The 24714-nt window shown below is 49.7% G+C and overlaps 2 protein-coding genes across 4 annotated transcripts in view; one reads left to right on the top strand and one right to left on the bottom strand.

The window, feature by feature from the left end:
- Nucleotides 1–11860, top strand: part of LOC119196266 (transcription initiation factor TFIID subunit 4) — a 63201-nt gene extending 51341 nt beyond the window's left edge. For both annotated transcript variants that reach the window (XM_037451823.2, XM_037451815.2), the window contains one exon: nt 9457–11860. In XM_037451823.2, the coding sequence (XP_037307720.2) occupies nt 9457–9630 (174 nt within the window). In that variant the 3' untranslated portion in view covers nt 9631–11860. The remainder of the gene's footprint in view (nt 1–9456) is intronic.
- A 127-nt stretch (nt 11861–11987) lies between these two features.
- The window catches only part of LOC119196290 (BTB/POZ domain-containing protein kctd15), a 21528-nt gene continuing 8801 nt past the window's right edge, over nt 11988–24714 (bottom strand). For both annotated transcript variants that reach the window (XM_037451864.2, XM_037451856.2), the window contains exons 4-5: nt 21859–22164; nt 11988–15069 (exon numbers count right to left, since the gene is read on the bottom strand). In XM_037451864.2, coding sequence (XP_037307761.1) covers nt 14911–15069; nt 21859–22164 — 465 coding nt within the window. In that variant the 3' untranslated portion in view covers nt 11988–14910. The remainder of the gene's footprint in view (nt 15070–21858; nt 22165–24714) is intronic.

Raw genomic sequence — 24714 nt, 5'->3', positions numbered from 1 at the left:
GCCCCCCACACCCTGCCCCCCACCCAAACTGCTAATTGACAGTGTAGTATGTGATTTAAAATGTTTAACTGCCTAAATGTGCACTGTGGAATCGACAGACTTCCACGTCGGTTTCATATTTATCAGCCAAACTAGTTACAGTTTAAGTGGCACATTATTATATCAAAGTGGATTCAACGTCTCCAAAATGCCCCCGAAAATTGGTAAGAGGTAACATTTATCTCCTGCCTCTCACCCTGTCGGCTTGTCGGATGAAAGACGATGACACTGGGGGGGTCACGAGCACTCACAGAGGCAGTCTATTAAAGAGAAGAAGAACATTCCTCCAGTAGACTTCCTTCTTTCTGGGACATCTATATAAAACATGAAGCGCTCTTTCCCCAGTAGAGCCCCCGCATCTTAATCAGACCTGCTCCCTCACACCGTCAGGTGCACGGGGGACCAGCGACGCCAGCGACGGGAAAGGGAGCCTGCAGTGGCTAAACGATGTCGAAACAGCCCCCTTGCTAATGTCAATTTGGTGATCAAGGACCGAATCTGTGCGGCGGAAAGAAAAACCTCTCAAATGGGCTTCTTTATTGCCTCCACGTGCCCCCCACCCCCCTCCCTCCTTCCCGCGTGGTGCGTTCCTCTCTTTGTAAGTGAAACACGCCGCTGCTGGCTGACAGTTCGAAACACGGCTGACAGTTCGGCACACGGCTGATAGTTCGGCACACGGCTGATAGTTCGGCACATGGCTGATAGTTTGGCACAAGGCTGATAGTTTGGCACAAGGCAGATAGTTTGGCACAAGGCAGATAGTTTGGCACATGGCTCATAGTTCGGCACACGGCTCATAGTTCGGCACACGGCTCATAGTTCGGCACACGGCTCATAGTTCGGCACATGGCTCATAGTTTCGGCACATGGCTGACAGTTTGGCACACGGCTCATAGTTCGGCACATGGATCATAGTTCGGCATACGGCTGACAGTTCGAAACACGGCTGACAATTCGGCACACGGCTGATAGTTCGGCACACGGCTGATAGTTTGGCACACGGCTGATAGTTTGGCACATGGATCATAGTTCGGCACCGGGCTCATAGTGCGGCACACGGCTCATAGTTCGGCACATGGCTGATAGTTTGGCACATGGATCATAGTTCGGCACACGGCTGATAGTTCGGCACACGGCTGATTGTTCGGCTCATAGTTCGGCACCGGGCTCATAGTTCGGCACATGGCTCATAGTGCGGCACACGGCTCATAGTTCGGCACACGGATCATAGTTCGGCACACGGATCATAGTTCGGCACACGGATCATAGTTCGGCACACGGATCATAGTTCGGCACACGGCTGATAGTTCGGCACACGGATCATAGTTCGGCACATGGATCATAGTTCGGCACATGTCTGCGTAGATCGTGCCGCTGCGTTTTTGCTCGGTGGTGTTCAGTGCCATGCTGCTCTGCTAACCAACTCTTCTCCCTAATTAGGCCATCACTCCCCCCCCCCCCCCCTCCTCAGTGTGGTCATTTAGGTTCGATACGACTGTGAAATTGATTATTTTATGTTAACTGGTTGTTCGTATTTGGAACGTTTTTCCCGACGCAGACATCAAAGGGGAGCGGACCACGTGCCTCATTTGGGCAACTTTCTCCCAGCGATCCGGCGGCGGCTGCAAAAACACCCCGGTGCCGTGGTTATTAACACCCTCCCATTCAAGTTGGATTAAAAATTCAAAAGCAGCAGAAATGACAGTGCCACACCACTGGAAAAAAAACAAAACCAACAAGGGCTCATTAGCAAAAAACAGTTCTGAAGACAAGCATTTTGACTTGAGACTCATTACACTTCTCTCATTTTAACTCTAATTGGGTTCATTTTATATATGAAACGCCTTGAATATTTAATGGAGGGGGGGGGGTTCTAACTTCTGATACTTGGCGCGAAGAATACTTTGGCCTGTGTTAATCGTCCAGCTTGTTGGGAGTGCTGTCGGCCGTCTCTCCCACCGGGAAAACCAGGGAGCAGGAGATGTCCATCGCTGTGGCGGAGTATTGATCGCCTCTTCAGACAAATACATTTACACATCACACTGAAAGCATCCTCCGTGCGGCTGCTGTGACATCAGCGTCCGTCTGAACCAGAAAAGACGGCTTTCTGTTCATTTAACGGAGAGTGATAACCAATATGTGAACGCTAATAGCTCCACAATCCTGTGCAGATGCGTCCAACAGAGAGCCTTTGTAGTGTTTAACGCGTTGTTCAGCGGGCTCAGAGCATTTTAATTAAACTGATTAAAAAAAAACAATGTTATGGTTTCTTCATCTGGTTGCCTTCCCACAATCTTTTGTTTCTCTCAGGTTGAAAGAGAAAGAGAGAGGGGGGGGGGGTTCGAGGCGGAAAAAAAGTTTGCACTTCTTTGTTTGGGAGCGAGGTTCCGGGTTGCAGCGCGCTGTTTAGCTCGGTGACCCCGCGACTCGTCTTCTGAGGAACTGTGCGAGCAGCCCCTGCAGAAACGGCGCCCCCGGGGTGGGCTTTCATCTCAGCAGTAACCTGTGGACTTTGAAACTCAGGGCGATGGAATTGCAGCTTTGTCAGTACACTACTAATTAGAAAATTCCTGACCCCGAGCGAGATGTTTTAATTATGTGTTGTGTCAACGAGTTTGCAGATTTAATCCGCTCGTTGATACACACTCAAGTCTGCAAACGCCGTCGCGCTTCGCGGCGGATCCAGGGGAATGAGGGGGGGGGGGGGGCGGGGGGGGGGGGGGGGGGCTTCTTACTCCATCTTGCCCCTGCCCCGGCGTGACCTTGCGCCGTTCGTTAAGTAGCCGAAATTGGACGTGGCGTTAATGTGTCAGCTCGCGAAAGGAGAGGCGCTCTGCTCTCGCCCGGGCTGAACAATGTGACAGCATTGTGCTGGGTGTGAGCCCTCCGTTGCAGTGAGTCAGTGTGAGGGGTAGGCAGGAAGGGGTTAAGCAGAAATTGAGCGGGGATGCTGGGGGCAGCAGTGCTGCAGAACATAGCAGTGTTCGTGCGAAGGCAAGTCATTTCCCGAAACACTGCAGACACATGGCCTGCGGCGCTCTAAAACCTTTGGAGACCAAAATGGCTTGCAGGAGTTAGAAGTAATAAGGTGTTTTTTTTTTTTTTTGCCTTCTTTCTCCTTGACTGAAAATTCTGCTCGGTTGCTATGCATTGCCATGGAGCCGTGGAGCCGTGGAGCGGTTTTTATGGTTTATGTGGGCATTACGATGCTCTGCAACTGGCCATTTTTGAGATTTGTTGTTCTTTAGCTGTGGAGCAAATGGAAGTTGTTTGTTTTGAAAGTGATTCCCTCATTTTTTTTTTCTTCTCTTTTTTTCCCCCCGCCGCGATTAGAATGCTAGACCTCACTCTCAAATCCCTTTGTGCTGCTCCCTTTATTTATATCAACCATACGCAACAAGAAGAATGAGCAGAAGCATGCATGAAGCCAGATAAAAAAACAACAGATATCGCAAATGGGTTTCGCCCCGCTCCATCTGTGTGTCTTCTTAAAGCGCGGGGACAATGGCAGCCTCTTGTCTCAGAGAAGGAACCTGCGACGGGAACAAAGGCCGCCTGTGTCGCCACGCCGACCTAAAGCCGCATTGTCCGTGCTGACCCTAACCCGAACCAAGAATACCCTTTTCATCCTCTCCCCTGGTTCTGCTAATCTTACCCGCCCGTCCTGCTTCAAAGAGAGGCTCCAGCATATAATCTGAGCATGTACATCTGCGAATTATTATTCTCATTCTTCCACGTTTATTAGAGCTGAATAAACTCCACATCAAATACATCACTCGGGCGATGTGAGAAGGGCCCCGGGGCGAATAAGCCGACATCTGTTAACTCTTTCAAAATGGCCTCATCCAGCACGTCTGCGGGGAGCGAGGAAGAGGAGAGAGGCACAGAGAGAAAGTCTCTGTGGCTGATTAATGGCGGCCGTAGGAGAAGGCTGGGTTTTTTGCCGGGGGGGGGGGGGGGGCGAGTGTTGGAGATGAAGCAACGGCTGCACCCCCACGGCGGGGCTCCGCGCTGCAAACGCGGTGAGCAGGGGCCCGGCTGAAACGCGGCGTGGAGGAGAACACGCCGGGTCGGCCGGCAGGTCACTCAGTAACTGAGTCATTGGGGGCACCTGAAAACCAGTCCATCACAATTCTACGTGAAGAAGCTGACATCAACACGCCATTAGCTAGGTGTACGATGCTACGCTAGCTACTGAAGGTGTACACGTGCTGTGTGTAGGTGGTGAGTTGGCTTACTTTTACACTGTGATCTGATGCTTGAGCTTTTGAGTTAGTTTGACAGGCAGGGTCGCCTTTAAACAAAGAATCTTCTTTCCCAAAATGAGTTGACGTGTCTTTACTGAGTGTAGTGTGGGCTCCGTGGTAGCCGTGGAGGCGGGACTTAGCAAAGGGTCATTTGCACTTAGCAAATACAACGGGGCCACCATCACACACCAAGTCCATCGGGGTTTGTAGCTGTGGCTTCTACCCCCCGGCTTTACCTTGTGGAATTAAACAAGACAAAAAAGTACAATAAAAAGCAGCACCTGGCTCAGCTTGAGCTTGACTTGTTTAGCTCGTTGTGCTGTATACGGCCTGCTGCCTGGAGCGAAGCAAAGTAAGAACAACAAAAGAGTCATGTTGCATCATGGACCGCTTATCTGTTCCTCAACCAACACACGGCTGGTCTTTAGCCCCCAACATGAATGCCCCCCCTCGCCAGTTTTAGTTATGGCCCTGTGTTAGCCGCGGTGTTGCCACATACAGGTACGTACAGTTAGTGTGTGTGTGTGTGTGTGTGTTTTTCTCAGCGTGCCCCCTCTGCAGCGAGGTGGTGCTGAGTGCTGAGTCAGCAGGGCGGCCCGTGCGGGCCGAGCAGCTCTATGTGCCTGGCAAAGTGGGCCATTAACCCACCGCCCTGAGCTGTGACCCGGGCCAAATCCAATATTGGCTACGGCGTGAAGGCACTGGTGCCATTCAGGGTTCAAAGCCACAGATCAGCAAGAACCCCGCCCCCCCCTCCCTCCCCCCAACCCACTCCTGCACGCCACCCCCTCAAACAATAAAAGGGACGAATAAAAATTCCTCAGGACACCGACAAGCATCCATGCCGCCGCCGCCCAGCCGGGGACGGAGTGTAAAGCACAGAGAGAGACGGCCAGGACATTATTTAGCAAAACGGGAATTAATTGTGGTCCAGTTAAGCTCAAGGTGAGTGCTGCTGGTCACCTGAGGCCCGAGAACAAGGAAGTGTTCTTATATCAAGAAAGTCTGATTTGACAAAGTGTCCAAACATGGCCCCACTTAGAACACATAACACCATATTTGAGCATTTCATCATGCTTTTGCAGCCATTTCTTTCATTTCTTTTTCACTTCCTTTTTGTGGTGCAATAATTGTTCATCATGACCATTTTCTTTTGAAACAAAAATAGAAAATGAAACTTTGATCATATATTTTCTGACTTGCCTTTTTTTTTAATTTACCAAGAAGGGATTTGAAGGTCAAACATTTACAGCTAAACTAAAAGTTTAGACGAAGAAATGTGTCAAATGATATTTTTAGCTGTATAGGCATTATTTAAAGTAATCAGGGTAAACGGGGTCAAAATGGTGTTTGTCCAAAAGTCAGAAGTCCAAACCTGTGGTTAATTGTGTTAACCACAATTATTGAAATTCTATTCGATGGTGTGATTTGCGTGTGAGGCTGGGTGTTTCCTGAAGTCTGTCATGCAGTTGGTTCCTTTAGTGGTCCACACTGCAGACTGTTACACTAATGTCAGCAACACAGCTCAGGCTGTCGCTTTGTGCAGGTACGTGTGTGTGTGTGGGGGGGGGGGGGAGGGGGGGGGGGATTGGCACGTTGTCAACACAATGTGGCAGAAGACCGGAGCCTGTAAAGAGGTCTTATTACTCCTTTTCCTCACCTCTTCCTCCTCCTCATCTTCCCGTGGCTCGTGCTCTCCCTCTCTCTGTTTCTTCCCTCTGTCCCCGGCTCCAAACAAGTCAAATGTCTGAAGAGATGTATCGAAGTATCCCTGCGCGTTCTGTACGATGGATATGTCATATGACATGATGCCTTCAAGCGGCCATCACAGATAAAATGACAGATGCTGTTTTTTGCCTCATGGAACTTTCCCGGCCAAGCGGATTCTGAGACTCAGTCTCTCTCTCTCTCTCTCTCCCTCCCTCAGTGCTTCTGCTCTCCTGCTTTTTCTCACATCTTCCCACAGTTTCCCCTCTCCATCCACCGGGATCTTAAAGCCTGCCATTTTGTTTCTCATTGGATTCCAGACACATTTGCAGTGTAATTGCTGGCGACGGGGGGAAAGCGCTTGTTGTTGATGTGGCCCTTTCCCCCTTTTAACTGACACTCAGCCATCTGCTTTGTTCAGTGTCGGTGTGTCCCCCCCCCCCCTCTCCCGACCCTCGCCCCGGCCGCCCCTGCTCCTCTTCTTCCACAGCTCCATCGCCTGTCTGCCCCGGCGACTGTGCTGCCTGTGTTTGGGTTTGGGTTGATGGCATGTGGGGTAAGGGAGGGGGGGGGTTACGCAGAGACAGGAAGGCGGGGGGGGGCGCCCTGAGTGAATTCCTGGACGAGCGCTGACCTTTCCGCCTGTATTTGGATCACTGAGGGCTGCTCGCGGTCCCCTCGGGGAATGAGGCATTCTGGGAGCGGGGGCACACTACCTGAAACGATATGTGGCCATGCTCCCCGTCTCTCCCCATCTCCGCCTCCCCAACGCCGTCCGCCGCGGCCGCGGCACCACCCCGGCACCGACCGCCCGTGGCTGCCGCTGCCCATCCGTCCAGGTGGATGGATGGCTTTGATTGGTGAAATCCGTGGCCCCCGTCGCCGGGCCTCGCTGGTGAGTGGCAGTAATTGGCACGGCAGCAGGCAGGCGCATCTTTCACATGCGGGCGGCCCATAATTGGCCTGATGAGGCCGAGGCCGCTCCCCAAATTGAGGTTCTGGTGGTGGTAAGGGTGGAGGAGGGGGAGGGGGCACTGGTGCTGGGGCACCTCCAGCATCTCTGCATCACTGGTCATCCCCACTGACCAGTCACCATGATAATTCATTCCTGGAATCAGCCCTCGCTGCTCTACATGCCCAACATGCCCAACACACATAGACTGATTCTTCTGGTAGTTTAACTACTACGCACAGAAAGTGTCTGACTGGACCAGCTGATGTGGATAACTGGAGGTTCTATACTGTCTTCACCGCCTATATTTTTGATATAGAGGGTTGATTTCAGTTCTTATTATTTTAGGGGAAGGGTTTATTAACTACAGTAGATTGGAAAACCAAATGGGTTTTCTTTTTGGGGGTCTCTGGTTTAGTCCCACATTAAAAGTTCTACTTCAGCAAAATGCAGGAATGTCTCCGATTTTTCCCACTACAGGCATTAACAAGAACTATTCCTCCATTTTGCTGTCTTATTCTTTGACGGGTGGAAAGAAAACATCCAAAACACACATTGAGCTGTTTATTTTCCTTCTTCATTTGTTTGCTTCACTAGATTTCTCTCAATTCCACCAAAGGTTGACATGAGATAAAGCATCAGACGCCCCCTGTCCCCACTATACAGACAGACCGTTGACTGTCCCTAGAAGCACATCTGGCTCTTGTCCCTGTCTGGGTACCTGTGTTTTAGCTCGCCTCTCCAGTGCTTGTGTCACAACACTAAAGCCTAGGCCCCCCCCCCCCCATCGCTGTTCATGTTTCCGTTGGTAAGCCCAACGTACCTATTCCAACTCTAAAGACTGCACACTTTTACGCAGCGGCTACAAAGTCATGCTAATGCTAACACAAGCATCAGCCACGTCTGGCATCAGTCGGCCAAACCGGGCCCTGATGTGGTTGAGGTCAGTTGGCGGCCTGGCCGCCTTCACTCATCACCCAGCCTCCAGGGGTCAGGGACGACACCGAGGGAAGTCAGACCCAACCAAACAGTGCCGTGGAGACGGGCCCGTGGGGGAGGGCGGTGCTGCAGGGGCTTTGGCTCGGTTCATGTAAGCCCATCATATGTTTGCAATTAAGGCCGTGTGTTTACAGACTGCTGCAATCAATGTAATTGTGGGAGGGTGTTCCCGACTGAACCGTCCGTCTTGTTTCCCTGTGCCCGGGCTCTAGTGGGCACTGGAGCTGGAGTCGTGTCCCAGTGTTTCTCATTTGCGAATGTAAATGCTGGCCCTGAGTTGTATCGGCCCTCTGTATACGCCGTCTAGTCATTTTTCCTGGATCGAGTACAAACAAGCAGGGGCTCCATGTCCGCAGCGTTTTTCATTTAAAAGGGGAATGCGCTCATATACGTGGGGCGACGCAAAGAGCCAAAGGACACGCTTAAGTGAAAAGGAAAGTTTCCCTTGCAGCCGGGGAGCTTTGCCAGCGTGTCTCTGCGTCCTCGTGTGCAGCTCGTTGGGAAAGAAAACCTCCCAACGTGAACCTAGAGGTCTGGAGGTTGTTAGAGCATGTGCTGCATTACTTCTCTTAATTGGAGGTGTATACTTTGCATTCCTTACCATTGATACCATCAGTGTGTGAGCCATTCAACCATTAAACATAGTGTTTGTCTGAAAGGTTACTGTGTTTAACGCTGGAACCCCCCCCCCCCCCCCCCCCCCCCCCCCATTGGGCCACAAAGATTTTTCTTCCTTCACTGAAAAGAAAATAAGGACAAATTTGCAAAACACGCATCTGTTAGAAAACTTTTTCTTTTTACAGCTCTCCTAAAAGATTTGATACATAGTGAGACTTCTCCACTTCTGCCCTTTGCTAGTTAGCATGCTAACGGGATAACTAGCCAGATATTTCCTTTAAACCAAATGAAAATATTGGACTTGATAGCACCAAAACGTGTGTACTTTTCTTCTTACTTCTAGTTTATACTGCAGCTGCGCCCAGTTTAATGCAGTATCTATTCCATCGGTGATTCCCCGCGACATTGCACCCTAAAGTGCGCAAAGGATTGTGGGAAAAGCCCGCTGACTGGCATACTGCAGAATGCATGCACTTGGACATCCATTTATTGGGACAAACTAAATCTGGCATTCTGGCATATTACAGGTTATAGTAGTATGGTTAGTGGAATGGCCAACTCAAATCCCTACGGTCGTACCGGTTCATCTTCTGGGGAACATGAATATCTCCCGCCGCTGGCGAGGCCGATTGTTGCTTCATCCCGCAATTCAGGGCTGGAAATGTGTACAACTTTTGTAATATTTGTTGATCGAAAACCATGATGCCATCCCAACATCCCCATTCACTACCTGGGTGTCAGAAACTGAATATATCTCTATGAATATAATATATAATATAATATGCTATATGCGAAGGACAAAAATAATCGTTGAACTTGACTGACATGTGATGGAGCCTGTGTGACGTGCCCCCCTCTCACCTTCTTGACCCCCCCCCCCCCCCCTCTGTGCAGGTTTCAGGCAGCGCGGCGGGCTCCCCGGCGGCCTCCTCCAGCCCGTCCACCTCATCGCGGCAGTACGCGCGCCAGCGCATCACCCGCGTCAACCTCAGGGACTTAATTTTCTACATGGAGCAAGAGAGAGAGACCGCCCACTCCCTCCTCCTCTACCGCGCCCTGCTCAAGTAGCCCGACCTCAGCCTCCTCTTCCTCCTCCTCCTCTTCTTCCTCCTCCTCTTCCTCCTCTTCCTCCTCCTCTTCCCACTCTTCCTCCTCCTCTTCCTACTCTTCCTCAGCCACGTGCCTTCAGATCAGGTCTAATGTTTCAGTTTTGTGTCTCCATATGTACTGTAGTGACGTTCGATGTAACTTTTAATACAAAGAGATGGAAGGAAACAGAGAGAGAGAGAGAAAAAAATACAGACAAAAATAAAAGCGTTTTAGATTTGCGATGTGTGGTTAGATCGTTGGGTTCAAAGGCCGTATCCAATCGTGTTGAAGTTGCATATTTCAAAAGTACAAAGTGTTTTTTAGTGACCCCGGGAACTCGTTCTGTGTGATGGGCCTCTGTTTATGTGACGTCGTGGGCCGTGTATTCTGGTGAGAGGACTGTGCACTTGGCCGGTGGAATGAATGTAGTTCTCAGTGATCTGTGCACCAAGACGCGCTTTTGAAACATTAGGATTCCAAATAACAGCATCATGGTAAACGTGTACATAGTTCTCATTGGATCATCGCACAGCATGAAGATTTTTACCTCACGTAAAATGTTCGGTTCAAATAAATCCAAACGAATTCATTCTCTTCTCCGAATTTGTCATACGGTGGAATTCCCGTGACCTTTCTGCAAAGGTCGCCAAACTAAATGATGAAGCCTCATTGTTTCTTATTGGTCATTCTTGTCAGTGTTTTTTTTTTGTTGTTTTTTTACCCATGCATAATGTGAACATTGCTCTAGGACTAACTTTAAATGTTTGTACGTCGCACAATGTGACGCTTACCTCTTCAAAAGTGAGTGAAACCTCGGCTCATTCCTGCATCTTTTCACTCCGGTCTGCACATTAATGACGTTTAAAAGAAAATAGTTGAGCCCTTTCCAGGAGAACTGTCGGGCCCCGGAGCCTCTTGTTGTCCCCCTAACCTGCTTTAGTAATGATTGAATGATAAAAAAGCACTTACCTGTTTGTATTGTCATCCTAAATCGGATTTCACAGTTGTAACGTAATGTTGAACTGTAGAAGGAAGCAGATGATTTCAGCCTAGAATTGATTTCTAGTTCTTTTCCCGTTTTGTTTCTGTCTCTGTATTTGTACTCAAGAGACAAACGCCTGCTCTTTACATCTTATTATTTTCTCTTTTTTACAAACCCTAATTGTGTTACGTTAGACAGTCCTTTATGGACTTGTTTTCTATTTAACTAAATATCTTGGCCTCTATGCAGCTTTTCTTGTCATATTGAAATTTATTTAAATATTTGTGACATTTGAAACAACTGTTGTGCATTGTACATTTTGACGGCACTTTTTTTAATATCTATTTTACCTAACGACTGAAAGCTGTCACTGTATTATAGCAAAGAAATAACTCTTTTAAGTAGTAAACAATATTGCCGACTTCCTTATTATTATTAGGAATTTTGAACACTTAATACATTTTATTTTATTTTGGGATTGGCCTTTGTTCGATAACACATTTCATATTTTTTATCTCCAAACACCATCTTTTAAAAACAAGCACAACAATATCTATTGTGGTGATTTCAAATCATTTTATTAAGGATTTTTATCTTTTCCGAGGAGGACATTTCTACTACTGCAGCTTTTTAGCCACAATAGTGGGACAATATTACTGAAGAAAGGCATTTTCAATGTAAGGGTGATTTGTAAATATTGTTTACTATGTGTTTATTAGAACCACGTTATTTTTGGTAAACTCTTGTACATATCTTGAAAATGTCCTGTTTGTGTGAAAAAAACAATACTTATGTATTTGTACCTCTTTTGTAAAGGAATAAACACGCTGTTTACTAAACGGAGCAGAGATGACTGTGTCCATTTCCTCCTTCGTTTCACCCCAACAGCATTCAGCCTGCAGACAGCACTCGTAACAGGAATAAAAAAAAAAAAAAATGTAAATTTGACTCTAAAATGACTCAATAACCAGGCAATATGTTTCCCTCTCTCATTCCTTACTCTTTAGAAGAAAAAATAAGATGCTGTGGGTTTTAATGCGGCGACGTTTAACTAAAGTCAACCACTAATTCAGCCTGCTTCATTTCCATTTCTAACATTGCACATGCATGCGAGTACAAACTGATGAAAAGTCCCCTTAGGTTCCTGCTGCTAATTAAGCAGAAGCATTTGTGAAAAGACCAAACTGTTTAACTCAGTGCAAAATATTGGAGTATGGGAGCCTTATTGAGCGTATTTTTTTGGTTCCTCACTCCCTCCGGAGCCGTGGAGCGCTGATCCAGAGTCGACCCCAGTGGACGACCTTTGCAAACTTAATAATAGCAGAGGAGCGGGCTGTTGCCCGATCAATGAGACACACGTCAGGCAGGCATACATCAGTACATCCTTTTATTATCGCAAATATGCAAGAAAAGTCAAATGGAGACACTGCAAATGAACACATGCCCTTTTAATACCACAGTCTAATTGTTTTCAAACACTTTAAATAATATACATTTGCACCTTATTATACCCATTTGAAACGTTTGAATCCATATGTACACAATGCGACGCTTTGTATTCTTTGCATTTTCTTGTTTTCTTTTACGCCAGGCGGACTGAGAGGTCTCTTTAAAACCCGAGGGTCCAGTAGAACCCCCGAGTCCTTGTAGTTCAATATACAATAACTGTACAGCTGACCCGCCTCGGAGGTGGCGTGATTTCTGTGTGAGCTGGCTGAAACGCTGAGCAGCACTTCATCTGGATGGGGGGGGGGGGGGGGGGCATGCCTATGAAGTTCCCAATCCGGTAGAGTTTGTTGACCTTTAGTACTCGACTAAAACAGCAGGTGGAGAAGTGGGGCTTCAGGTTCCCTCTCCTCGCTTTACGCTCAGGTGGGAACAACAACCGCTCGTGGTTTTTATCCGAATGTGCGATTAGAGTCCACTGTGTTTCCTAAATGCCACACTGGGGAGAAACTACGCCTTTCTTCCTTCCTCTCAGACCCGGCTTGTGTTTGAGGTAGGGGTCCCACGCCTCGTCTGTCCAGTAGCTTCTGGGCGCACTGGGTCTGAAGCCGTGTTCGCGTCCGGCGGGGCCACGGTTCGTTTTTTTTGGAGAAAAAAAAAAAAGCAGGGGATGGGGATGACACAGCGGGGTGGCCACGGGGAGGGGTACACAGCGCCGCTGAGATGCAAGCCCTCAGGGAGGGAGAAGGGAGGGAGAGGGGGCGAGGAGCGCTGCCCGACATGAAAAGGCCTGGTTGACCATTCCCTTTGAGGCGACTGGAGGCAAAGGCGCAGGTCAGAACAAAGATGGGCCTGATTGTGAGCGAGACCCCCTTGGGGGGGGTGGGCTCCGGGCTGCGAGCTACACTCGCACCGAGCTCATCTTTACCCGCTCATCGGGCCTGTTTCATCAGATATTGCGGCAGCGTGGTCGGAGGAGCTACGACTTTTCTTTAACTCAGTTTAACTCAAACAGACGCCAGCGCTCACCACGATCAGAATGGACTTCTCTATTCTTTTTTTCTCCTTTTTTATCAGTCTTTCACAATGGAAGAAACAGCATCTGTAAGTTACAATACAAATACAAAGCATTGAAGACTTGGCCTTTCTTGTATTTCTGTCTTTGATGCAGAAATGTTTGAGAACGAGGCCCAGAGAGCGGGAGCGAGTAAATGCCGCCCACTCGCCTCTTTGTGAAGGAGCCGGGAGTACGGTTCACACCGCGTTCAGCCATACGTGCATCAGATGAACCGTCAGAGTAATCTTGGCTTAGATGTGACAGTATTAAAACAGGCCGAGACTTAGTTTCTCAAACTTAATCTGAAGGTACTGTGAGCTACTGGAGGAAGGAACGGATGGTGCTGCTCTTCATTCAGTTTGTTTTTTCCTGCATCGTGTCGTTTTTTTCTTAGCTATAAACTGTTTAAATAGATGGCGACTTTACGTCCGAACTATAGACAAAATCGACACAACTTCTGTTTGTTTTCAGCGTTTTAGTGAAACACGGGACAATAAAACTGCTTGACAGGGTAAGAACAAGTGTCGGGCCGTAACGGGGCAGACCAGCGCCGTAAGAAACGATTTAAGTGCAAAGAAAGGTTTGAGCATTTAGAGTACGTCCATTCGCCATTCACATACTGGTAAACCTCCACGTTGGTCATTAAGCCTTTAACATTCTAACTCGACAAAGTCACAATACACTTAGAGCCTGTGCAACTTCTACCTGGATTTCCTGAAGCTTCTGCTAAATACAAGGAAAGGTTCTTGCCCACCGGATCAGAGACCCGGGATATGTTCTTCAGCTAATTGGCAGCAATTCTAGAGCACTTTTTTGTATGTGTGCTAGACATTTGACTATCATTTCTTATTCTTTTTTTCTTCCATCCCCGTTTTAACAATGGGACTTTTTTCTGACTTCAAACCAGATCGCTTTAGCCACATAGCCTGCGGGCATCCGAGTTTCTGAAGCTCCTGCCAGGAAAACGCTCTCTTCGCAAGCTCTCAAAGCCTAATGAATACAACGTCCATACATCCTTCATATTGGAGAGAGGAAAAGAGACATTAAAATGAATCCTATTAATAATAATTGTATACACCGTGTCATGAGAAGAACAGCAAAAAGATCAAGAAGTACATACTTTAGAAACAACAATGAAAATTGTAATAAACAATCAGTTTGGCGAACGATGATGTCTTTCGGCGAGGCGCCCAGTCGCCAGGCCTGTGTGGAGAGTGTGGGGGGGTTGAGAGTCGATATGGGCCCTTTTTGGGGGGCAAGGTGAGATCATGTCCTCCTCATGTCATCATCCTTAACAGTGTCCTGTCTGCCGATACTTTCTTGTCCCTCAGCAGACCAGACATGGGCCTCATACCGACACCGGATGATACACCACAGACAGAGGGGATGAAGGGTGGTGTGTGTGTTTCAGGGTGTTGGGAGGAGGTCACTCCAAAAAGGGTTGAGGACCACTTTCTCATCAGAATTAAGAAAAAATAAATCAATGACGGTGCTAAAATGGTTCAAGTGAGCTGCGTGAGTCGAGTCGTCGTTGCTGTTTTCATCACAGTCCCAGATTCTTCTGGCGTCATTTCACATAATTAAAACCTTTTTCTTTTCCTCCTTGGTTTGGTACTACATTCCCCTTAAGAGTTCCGCAGAGGCGGCGAGGTTAACACGCCTCCGCTAATACTTCGGTACGTTGGGGCTGGTTGCGATGGGGTAGTTGGGATGGGGCGGTGGGGGGAGATGGAAGGAGTGTTGGTAGGGTTGTCAGTCCCTCTCCCAGGATGCCTTAGTCCAGCGGTTCCTGTTTTATCCTGATGGGCGTGTTGAGGCAGAGACTCCGTCGGTCCTCGCGACACAACACGTACTCGCTGAACTGGGATGAGTCCACGCCGCCTCCGCAAGACGCCGCCACGCTGAAGCCTTTCTGGAAAAGGCGCTCCAGGACCTAATGGGGAGGGAAGGTAAAGAGACGGCCATTAAGAACAAGGAGTGCCATGTCAATAGTTATCTTTGGCTAACCTATCTTTGGCTAACTTATCTTCAGCTAACTAACCTTCAGCTAACTTATCTTTGGCTAACTTATCTTCAGCTAGCCTATCTTCAGCTAACTAACCTTCAGCTAACGTATCTTTGGCTAACTTATCTTCAGCTAGCCTATCTTCAGCTAACTTATCTTCAGCTAACTTATCTTTGGCTAACTTATCTTTGGCTAACTTATCTTTGGCTAACTAACTTATCTTTGGCTAACTTATCTTCAGCTAACTAACCTTCAGCTAACTTATCTTTGGCTAACTTATCTTCAGCTAGCCTATCTTCAGCTAACTTATCTTCAGCTAACTTATCTTTGGCTAACTTATCTTAGCCACAGGTACCACTTTTTGAAAGCTATCCATCATCACATCAACCTCAGCTCTTCATCACATCAGTGTGTCATTAAAGTCCCGTCCCCCCTCCCTCCAATCACACGTTAGTGATGGGATAAAACCAGGGGGCACATCACCACCTCTGCAATATTCATGGCGCCTTTGCTGGATTGGGCGGCTGAACCGAGGGGCATGGGCTCAAAGGGACGAAGATAGCCGGCGTGCGAGCAAGGTGTGTTAAGGGGGCTCAGCGCGGTGATTACTGGAGCTCCTAATTTGAGTAATGAGGCCGGGGTGAGAGGAGAAGCGAGGTCCGTGAGCGAAAGGAGAAAGAGCGACGTGCAGGGAATGAGGATGCGGGGCTCCATGTGAGGACGGCGTGTGGGAGAGGAGCGGAGAAACGCGCATGTTAGCCTCCGACTGCAGAACGCACACACGCTCAGACGCAAACACGTGGACTCCCAGATCCCCCCCTTTTCACTCCTCGTCTGCTGTAATCCTTGTGGGATGTTTCTTTTTTCTTCTTTTTTTCAGGGGGTATATCTAAATCCCAGTGCGAGGAGTGCTGTGTATTTACTTATTCCCCCGTCCCTTTTAATGGAGTGTGCAGCGCATGGAAATGAAAGGTCTCGCCGAGGGCTTTTCCCCTCCTTCCAGATACAGAGCGAGAAAAGTTCACACAAAATAGATCAGTGTTTTTTTTCAGATGCCCACGCTCACACACGCACACATACACTCGTGGCGCAGAATGACCTCTCTAATTACAGAAACCGAGGGCGAAAAATTGGGGCATTTGGGCCTGCGGGGTCGAGGAGCTTCAGCCTCCTCCGCCCCGGACTGGAGTTTAGAGCAGATGAATCACATGCACAAATAAACAAGTGCACATGATACGTGATAGAATGCAAATTACACTGCACGCATTCACAGACCTCAACTCGCAGCCCCCTCCCTAGTTAGGCCGACATGCTGCTTGTGAGCAGAAGTGACTACTTGGAAGTTACCCTTCCCCCTGTTTTCGTCTTCTGGCCATTCGACGACAACGACGACAAATTCTGCAATTTGGGAGACAGAAGGGGAGGCAGACAGCTGATGGGGAGGACGACTAATTAAGAGACCTGCCCAAGCATCAAACACTCCCAAATCCATGACAGAAGACGGAGGAGCCCAACGATTATGGAAATGATATTACATAGCCGGCTTTGATCGTTGCATCACATTGCGTTTCCCCCCCCCCACACCCCATCATCTCTTAACGCGTGTGGGACCGTCATGTTCGGCAGTGGATTTGGTCACAGAGGAGCACGGCCCGATCAATGAAGATAGTCTGAAAACACTTTTATCATTAATGCATGTAACACAAAAGACTTAGGGATATTATTTCAGATAGTTGTAACTGATTCAAGGATACTGTAATGACTTTAAGAAGATCTCCTCGTTCAGGTTGACACAGTGGATTAGTGCCACTGGGCGGGATAAACAACACGCTGAATAATTACAAAGTTACCAGCAGAAAGGTTTCCATGTCCACAGGACAATGTCCTGAAATCAACCCCAGCTGACGTCAGAGAGTAAAGCCCCCCCCCCCCCCCTCGAAGACAAGCTAAAACACGTCCTGGGGGCTCAAGCTCAGCAGCACAACACTCTTGGGGCCCCAGGCGCTCCGATCCCAGCTCACGCTGAACTCGTGCTGATTTCTTTTCGGGGATACGGCAAAACTTTAGCAAAGTTTTCAAGCTCCACCCGAGAACTCGAGCACTCACTCGTGCCGTCTTTGTCCTCCGTGTGATCGCAGCAGAGAGACGAATGAAAGCGTCTCTCTTCACCCCCACTGATCGGCGTGCATCTGCAATCAGACATTCTCACTGTTGGGGGGGTCGACTCGGCTGCACAGGGATCTGCCCCCAAAAAACACGTTCGGCATGCAACCGCCACACTGAGCTGCCACTCAACCTGGGGTCGCTAGTGGGGGGGTGAGGAGCGGGGTTGTATCCTGTAACCTCCCAGCAGCACTGCGTGTCTCCGAACGCAGCCCAAGATGGCGGGGGTTGGGGGAGGGGGGGCAGGAATCAAAGTGGATGAGTCTCGAGGCTGGAAACCGGAGCACCATATAATATTGATGGCCACCGGAACGCCTCGCTCCTCGCGGCTCGGGGCTCAGGCTTGATTGACACGTTTGACACTCACTCACACACACACACGCACGCACTGGAGATGGGCGGCGGCCTCGCAGGGGGAGGGGGGGGGGTCGCTTTTGTTTAACAATGCACGGCCCTTTAATCTGCGACAAAGGAGCATCGCGCCCTCCGCTGATCACGAGCGTCTGGCTTGAAGCGGCCGAGAAGCTCCAACTCCTCCTCCCTCATCTGGGGCATCCTCCCGGAATCACAGCGATCAAACCAACACTTCTGACACGGGAATGTGTTCTGATGAGCGTTTGGAGCACGTTTATCGAGCGGAGCTCCTTACGCATCCACGCGGTAAATTTAGTGACACTCGTGTCAGGTAAGGACATTTGAGACAACAGTGGAAACGCCATCGGAACCTTTTCTCATAAAGGTCAAATAAAGGTAGTAACAACTTTTGAAGGGATCGATAAATGGTTTTGCAGTGAGTTGCCTGGTTTGGTACTTTTTGGCCACACAGATGTGGGCCGTCTCCACCAAATAACGGGACATTTCATTTTGAGTACTTATTTGTGTATAATATATTTGGGCATTTACCAACATGTCTTTTCTAGAATAAGTTGTATTTTGGTATCCAAACCGTGGTCTCTCTTTCTGCACACTTCACTTCCTGTGAGCCTCTGCCCGCCCTGATTGTCTTCACCTGTCCCTCGTTTTCTCCCTCATTTCAATGTGTTTTTATTCTCCGTGCTCCTCTTTGCCTTTTCCAAGTTGGCGGTTCAGCCTTGATTCCTGGCGTGTTTCTAGTGTGATTTAAATACTCCTGAGTATTGAGACTGGGGCCAGTTTGAGAATGGGAACCGACACGTACCCTGCATGCTCTCATTCCCAGGGCGTCAAAATGCCTTTGTGCGCTTTGACTGATACCCAAGCACAAGGCACAATTCAGTATGGAGCCACCGGGCTTTCAAGTGAAGGATAAAGATCACAGAACCAAACAAATGGGTGGGAGAGGAGAACAGTGGATCAAACAATTACAAGCCTTCCAACCAGAAGAACTGTCTTCATGTGCCTAAACCCTAATAAAGGGGTTTTGTTGGCTAACCTCTGCTAATGTTCTTTTGTTGCTTGAACCAAAATGAAGTGGTTTTGTTGGCTAAACCCCCAAAATGGTTCAGTTGATTCAACATAAACCAGTGCTTTGTTTGGCCAAACCATTTTACAGATGACCTGAGTCTACGGATTCTACCGTTTTTTTTTTCCCCCTTCAGGTGTGTCCAGAGTCCCCCCCCCCCCCCCCCCCCCCCACCTAACCAAGCCGCATCCAACGGGGTCATTTTTTTCTAGGGTCAACTGCTGGCGCCCTCAAAACACTGCTGGTTGATGTGCTGCCTGTTGGACCACTCGGGCTCTGCAGAGAAAGCCCACGGTGGCGGCGCTGATGTCTCTCTCTCTCTCTCTCTCTCTCTCTTCCCACCCAGCGTAGGATTGATGGAGTGGCAGTGTGACATGTAAGACAGTGTTGCGATGTGTTGCATTCGCCGCCTGGGCAGCAAAGGGGGGCAGGAGGCGGGGGGGGGGGCGCTTCTCTACAGCCGCCGCCACTGTCACATTGATGAAGGACGGATTGGCTCTGCTCTGATCCTAGTGCTTCATCACAGTGATGTATTGAACTAAGGGGCCTCGGCTCCAGCTCTGGGACAGGAGTGCGTGTGTGTGTGTGTGTGTGTGTGTGCGTGTGTGTGTGTGTGTGTGTGCGTGTGTGTGTGCGTGTGTGTGCGTGCGTGCTCACTTCTGTGGCTCTTTGGCTAAATGTTTCCCCTCTGTTAAGAGCCTTTTGCTTCTCTGTTTCTCCCCCCTGGATATACATCACAGAGCAGGTGGTTCACATTAATTCCCTAAATTCCAGTCATGACTTCATGGAGAATCTCCCGCCAAGGTGGAGTTGTTTATCCTCGCTCTCTCACATTTAAATACACAAGATGAAGGACGAAAGGAAAGGGCGGAATTAACAGCGTATGTTGTAATACAGTAAAACTTTCCCTTTCCTTTTCTGATTCGGTGTACTTGTAACTGTGAGTGGAATACAACACAATACTAATAATGTATAAGCCAAACCAATCCTTGAAGATGTGCATATTTGAGTAATATATATAATAATAATGTATTTGAATGAGATGACAGACAGCTCTGCCCCCTTTCGATCTTCCTCTACGGGTGTGGTTGCGCCCCCCCCCCGGGGTCGGGGGCCGGGCCTGAGAAAGGATCAGAAGCTCGTTGTCTTAGGGATGAGACGGGGATCACTTTCCCAACGTTCTCATGACAATAAGGGAGGACAGAGTGAAAGAGCTGTTTGGAAGCATCTCCCCTTACTGCGACAACACCCCCCCCATCCCACCCCCCCTGCGTCCTCGTCTACACCGAGTCAATGAGCCGGCCCCCTCCGCTCTGCTCGCACATGTGTGCCTTGTTGTTGGGGGGTTTTTTTTACAGAGTTTTGTGAATCTGTGTGTCTTAAAAGGGAGGGAAAATCCACCTTAACCGAGCGAGGCCATGTGGTGAGACAAAGAGGAAACCTGGGATATCAGCTCCAGAGGAGCAGCCCAATGGGAGAAAGAAAGAAAAGTGTCCTTTCACATCCCATAACCAGTCTCACTGGTAAACAGAGTGGGAAAATGTTGTGTTAGTTGATGCGGCCAATTAATTATATTGCAAGTCATTTAAAAATCTATAAAAGAAGTATAAACCGGTTTAGGCTGTTTGAGAAATTGTAAGTATGGTATTAAAAAATGCAATACGTGTGTTTCAATCGCCCCGAGCGCCGTTATATTGGAGTCTCCTTTCTTTTTTAAATAAAAAAAAAAATAGGAGCTGTGTCTTAAAAAGGAGTAAAGCGTAAATTATGCATATTACCCCCCCCCATCCCCTCGCACCCCCTCTTTCTATTCCTCGTCCTTATTTTTTTTCCGCAGGAAATGCCTGGCCGCGGTCCACGCGTGCTTTGTCCCGCTCGCCCGGGCTCTCCTCCCCGGAGGGGGTCTCTGGCGCCGGCGGGAGGGAGGTGCAGGTGTCGGAGCGCGCTAGCCTGCCTGGGAGACGCCGCCTCCGGGTGCTGCAGGGAACGGCGTGTAGGTGGGGGAGGCTCATCTTATGTGTCGGCCCGTTTTCGTGGCTGTGGGCACCGAAGTGTGTGTGTGTGTGTTGTGTTTCGAGCCCTGTGGTGTGAGGCTGTTGTGTATTCCCCCCTCGCGGAACTTCTCTGGGTAACAAGATGGCAGAAAGTAGTTTTATTCTGAAGTTCCTTTTGAACGCCGTTGCTGCTTTACTGCGCTCGGCGGTCAACTCGAGGGGGATCGCAGTCGGGCTACCTGCTTCAGAATAACGCACAAAAGGCCCCGATTAAGTACTCCTGTGCAGAAAGCCACTTAATGAAAGGCTTCACACACCCTCCACACCCACCACAACCAATGGAAATCTCTCAACCAACTGATGGAGATCCATCGGAGTGGCTGTTATCTGCACTGTGGCACCACAGAGGACAGAGGTCCACAGATCACGGGCAACGGCCTCGGAGCAAAGGACTTGAGCCAGAATTATTCACGCAGCTCGGCGGAGCGGTCCAGGTGCCATCGAGGTCTGTGGTCGCACGGTACAAACGTGTTGAAGGCGGAAGCTTTTGCTGGATTATATAAAGGTAGCAGGTTTGACGCCGTAAAACACGGACCAAGCCAAAGAGAGCAAGCGCACACATGGGTTTCATTGCAGGGGGAGGGGGGGGGTCAACGTTCTTACTGACAGATTTCATCGGGAAACTTCCCCAGTTGATCACTTACATTTAGTCAATCAGTCCAAAATGTGCTAATTTGCATAGACTTGCAGAACAGATATCTGAACATTGGACGAAGTAGAAAAGGATTGTTTGATTTGGTATATTAGAGTGAGAGGGATCATGTATCACTACTTGAATAATAATTCATCACTTAACTATTGCAGAAAGGGGAATATCTAATGTCAAATCTTGCTACATTTAGTACAAATCTACAGACACAACCAGACTAGTGCAAGAAAAATGTTTTTTGCTTGTAGTCTCTCGCCTCAAAATACCGGATCTGTATCTTTCGGCCATTTTTTATTTTTTTTGCTCTAATCCCTTACTTTGAAAAATGAGAAACCAGATTGTTGTTGTGTTTTTGTACAAGTTGTACAAGCCGCACCGTGTGTGTGTGTTTGTGTGTGTGTGACAGTTACCTGGACAGAGTTGAGCCGGCAGTAGCCGTTGAGGGGGAAGCGGATGACGTGCGTCGGGTCCTGGTTCCAGCCGGCGTTGACCGAGTTGCACATGACGTCTCCCGTCTCCGGGAAGATCTCCTCGATGAGGACCTTCTCGCCGCTCAGGGCGATCCTCTCGCCCAGGTCGGGCGTGACGCGGACCACCAGGCAGTCGCAGGGCTGCCCCATTCGCCGCTGCTCGCGATCCTGCTTCCAGCGCTCCAGCTCCTTGATCATGGGCGTCAGCTGGTAGTAGCGCGCCTCCTCGTACAGCAGGTGGAAGTCCTGTACAAGCAGATGCACCCGTGACTATTGAACAAAACCCGACACCTACACCGTGTTGTGCGGAAATAATTGATGGGACTTGATGGGACCCTTTGAGAGTAATGAAACTGTGTGGAAAAGGCATGCATCAAAGAAACATCTACAACTGCTTAGGAAACATTCACATGTGTGTGAGTCTGATACCACAACTTGATGATGATGATACCTAAGTTAAGGAAACTAAAACGTACCACTAGTATAGTGTAAGAAGTACACATAGTCACTGTGACATCACGCTTTGGTTTGTTGACTAAGGCTTGGACATTTTAGCCAATGGCATCCTAGTTTTGACTGTCGCCTCCTTGACCTTTTTCTCTGGAGGACGGAGCTGAGTGCAGCACACGTTGTGGACGGACCCGGCGCGGCCCGGTGGTTGGGGGACACCCGGTCTCACTGACACAGTGTCTCACGTTCAGACGTGGTGTGGAAGCACAGCCACGCTGCAGCTCCCCCCCCCCCACCCACGCTGCAGCTCTCCCCCCCCCCCGTAGCTCTCGGCACAGCCGCGCTAGCCTTTAGCATGTTTCAGCGAGCCGACTCCAGAAAGGCCGTGGGTGGGGCTCCAGTGGGGTGGGAGGGTGCATTCCTGTGTGCAGACAGTCTGCAGCAGATTGCCTGCCTCTGCCTCCTGGGCAGGGCTCGCCGGGGGCCGTTCGCCCCGCCGCTCTCCGCCTCCTCTAATTTCCCACAAGACCAGATGGCGGTATCATTTGCCGCCGCAGAAAAAAAAAAAAAGGATTTCGCTATTGGAGGCCCGGCGAGGAGGTGAGGGAGATGATGTGTGCAAGTGAGCACGAGGACAATGATGAAGACCTAGGAGCGTGTTGATGTGTTCCTCACATGGAGGGAGTTTTATGCTAATGAGGCTCACGGCCCCCGTGTTAAGCTCCTATTGGAACAAGATTTAATTATCCCTCTGCTAAACAATTAGTAGTGAATAAATCTGGGTTCTGATTAGTGTTTCCCTCGTGACAAGGAGCGACAGCTTTGCTCACTCTTGGCTTTTGAACTTTTGTCGTCACGTGACGCGCAAAAAAGGTCCGCCACGGTGTGTTCGGCGCTGTGGAAGCGACACGTGTTTTGTGCGGCGCGCGCCGTTGCTGCTGTGGGTGTCGAGGCCTGATCTAGAAGGAGAATGTGTTTGTAACAGGGGTCTGTCTGCGAGGCCCTCTTAGCCGTCCCCAAGCAGCGGGCGCAGAGAGCGACGGAGACGACCCTGCGCGCCGCGGTGAGGGGGGGAGAGGGAGACTCCCGTCCAGGCCGCTGCCGGCCCGGCGTGTCGATCCATCCCTCCGACCCCCGTGTCCAGACGGCCCGTTTGAGCTTCAGAATAATGATCCGACCCGATCGCCCGCCGGCAAGGCAACGTCTCGGGGAAGGACAGGGGGAGGGAGGGAGGGAGAGCGAGAGAGAGAGAGGGCAGGAAGACGGAGAAAAGGACAAAAAGCTGTCCCTGTTGGGGGGGGGGGGGGGGGGCGGACTGGAGCTGGTGTAGAGGCTGCTGATCCGATTCCCGTCTACTGCACCCTGCAAAAACTAATGAGAGCACACGCTGCTTGCTATTATTCTCCCGTATTAAACACCGTGAGAAACAAAGCTCTATTGATTTGAAAGCGAGAAGCACAAAGGGCCCGAGTAGAGGCCTCTCTTCACGGCTCATAACCTCGGCCTGGATGTGACGGAGCGCTGCTCACACGCTCGTGATTAACTCCCGGTTTGAATAACCAGACGAGGGGCGGGTATTAGCGGCGAATATTTTGCTCCACGGATGGGAGCCGGAGAAATGTCTCTCCCCTTTTTATTCCGCTCAGACTCTCACATTGATTTAGCAGAGCACACAGCGCCGTGGCTGCCAGCAGCAGAACAGACCGGGCCCTCGGGGCGACGGCGAGTCTGATTGTGTTCAGATAAGGACATGCTCAATTCCGCCTCGCACTATTTGCATTTTTCTCCTTCTTCCGTTCCCCCCCCCCCCCCCCCCCCCCCTTCTTTCCCGGCTTCACGCAAATTGAAAAGGTACGCAGATCAACGAGGGCTTATGGGGAAAGGGGATCATAATGAGTTGAAACAATGAAGCCCAATGTGTTCCCTTCAACCCGCCGTGCCTGATTGGACTGTCAAGACTTCAAGGGGGGGGGGGGGGATGACGCAGGGAATAAAGGGGAAAAAAAATAATCGGCACTGAGTCAGACCATCTATTTGCTGAGAAGTACATGTCGCTTTCATGCCGCGTTCTGTTGTCTGATGTTTGGCTCCGGTTCAGACTACGCGTGAGTTTTTGCCCTCTGGCTCCGAGCGGTTCGGCCTCGCCTTGTTCCCTCGCGGATGGAGGGGGGGGGGGGGGGGGGGGGTGGCTGATGGACAAGCGCCAGGCCCGATGGAAAGGTCACGCAAGTGAAGGTGGAGTGAAAGCGAGGAGCAGAATGCGCCTAGAAAACGGTCACCCTTCTGACAAAAGCCCCATGGCGGCTGACGCTTGAGACTCAAGGTGGAGGTCAGCTGTTGGTTTGG

Source organism: Pungitius pungitius, chromosome 4, assembly GCF_949316345.1.
Source record: "Pungitius pungitius chromosome 4, fPunPun2.1, whole genome shotgun sequence".
In the NCBI taxonomy this organism is placed as follows: Eukaryota; Metazoa; Chordata; class Actinopteri; order Perciformes; family Gasterosteidae; genus Pungitius; species Pungitius pungitius.
This window is presented reverse-complemented; position numbering and strand designations above follow the sequence as displayed.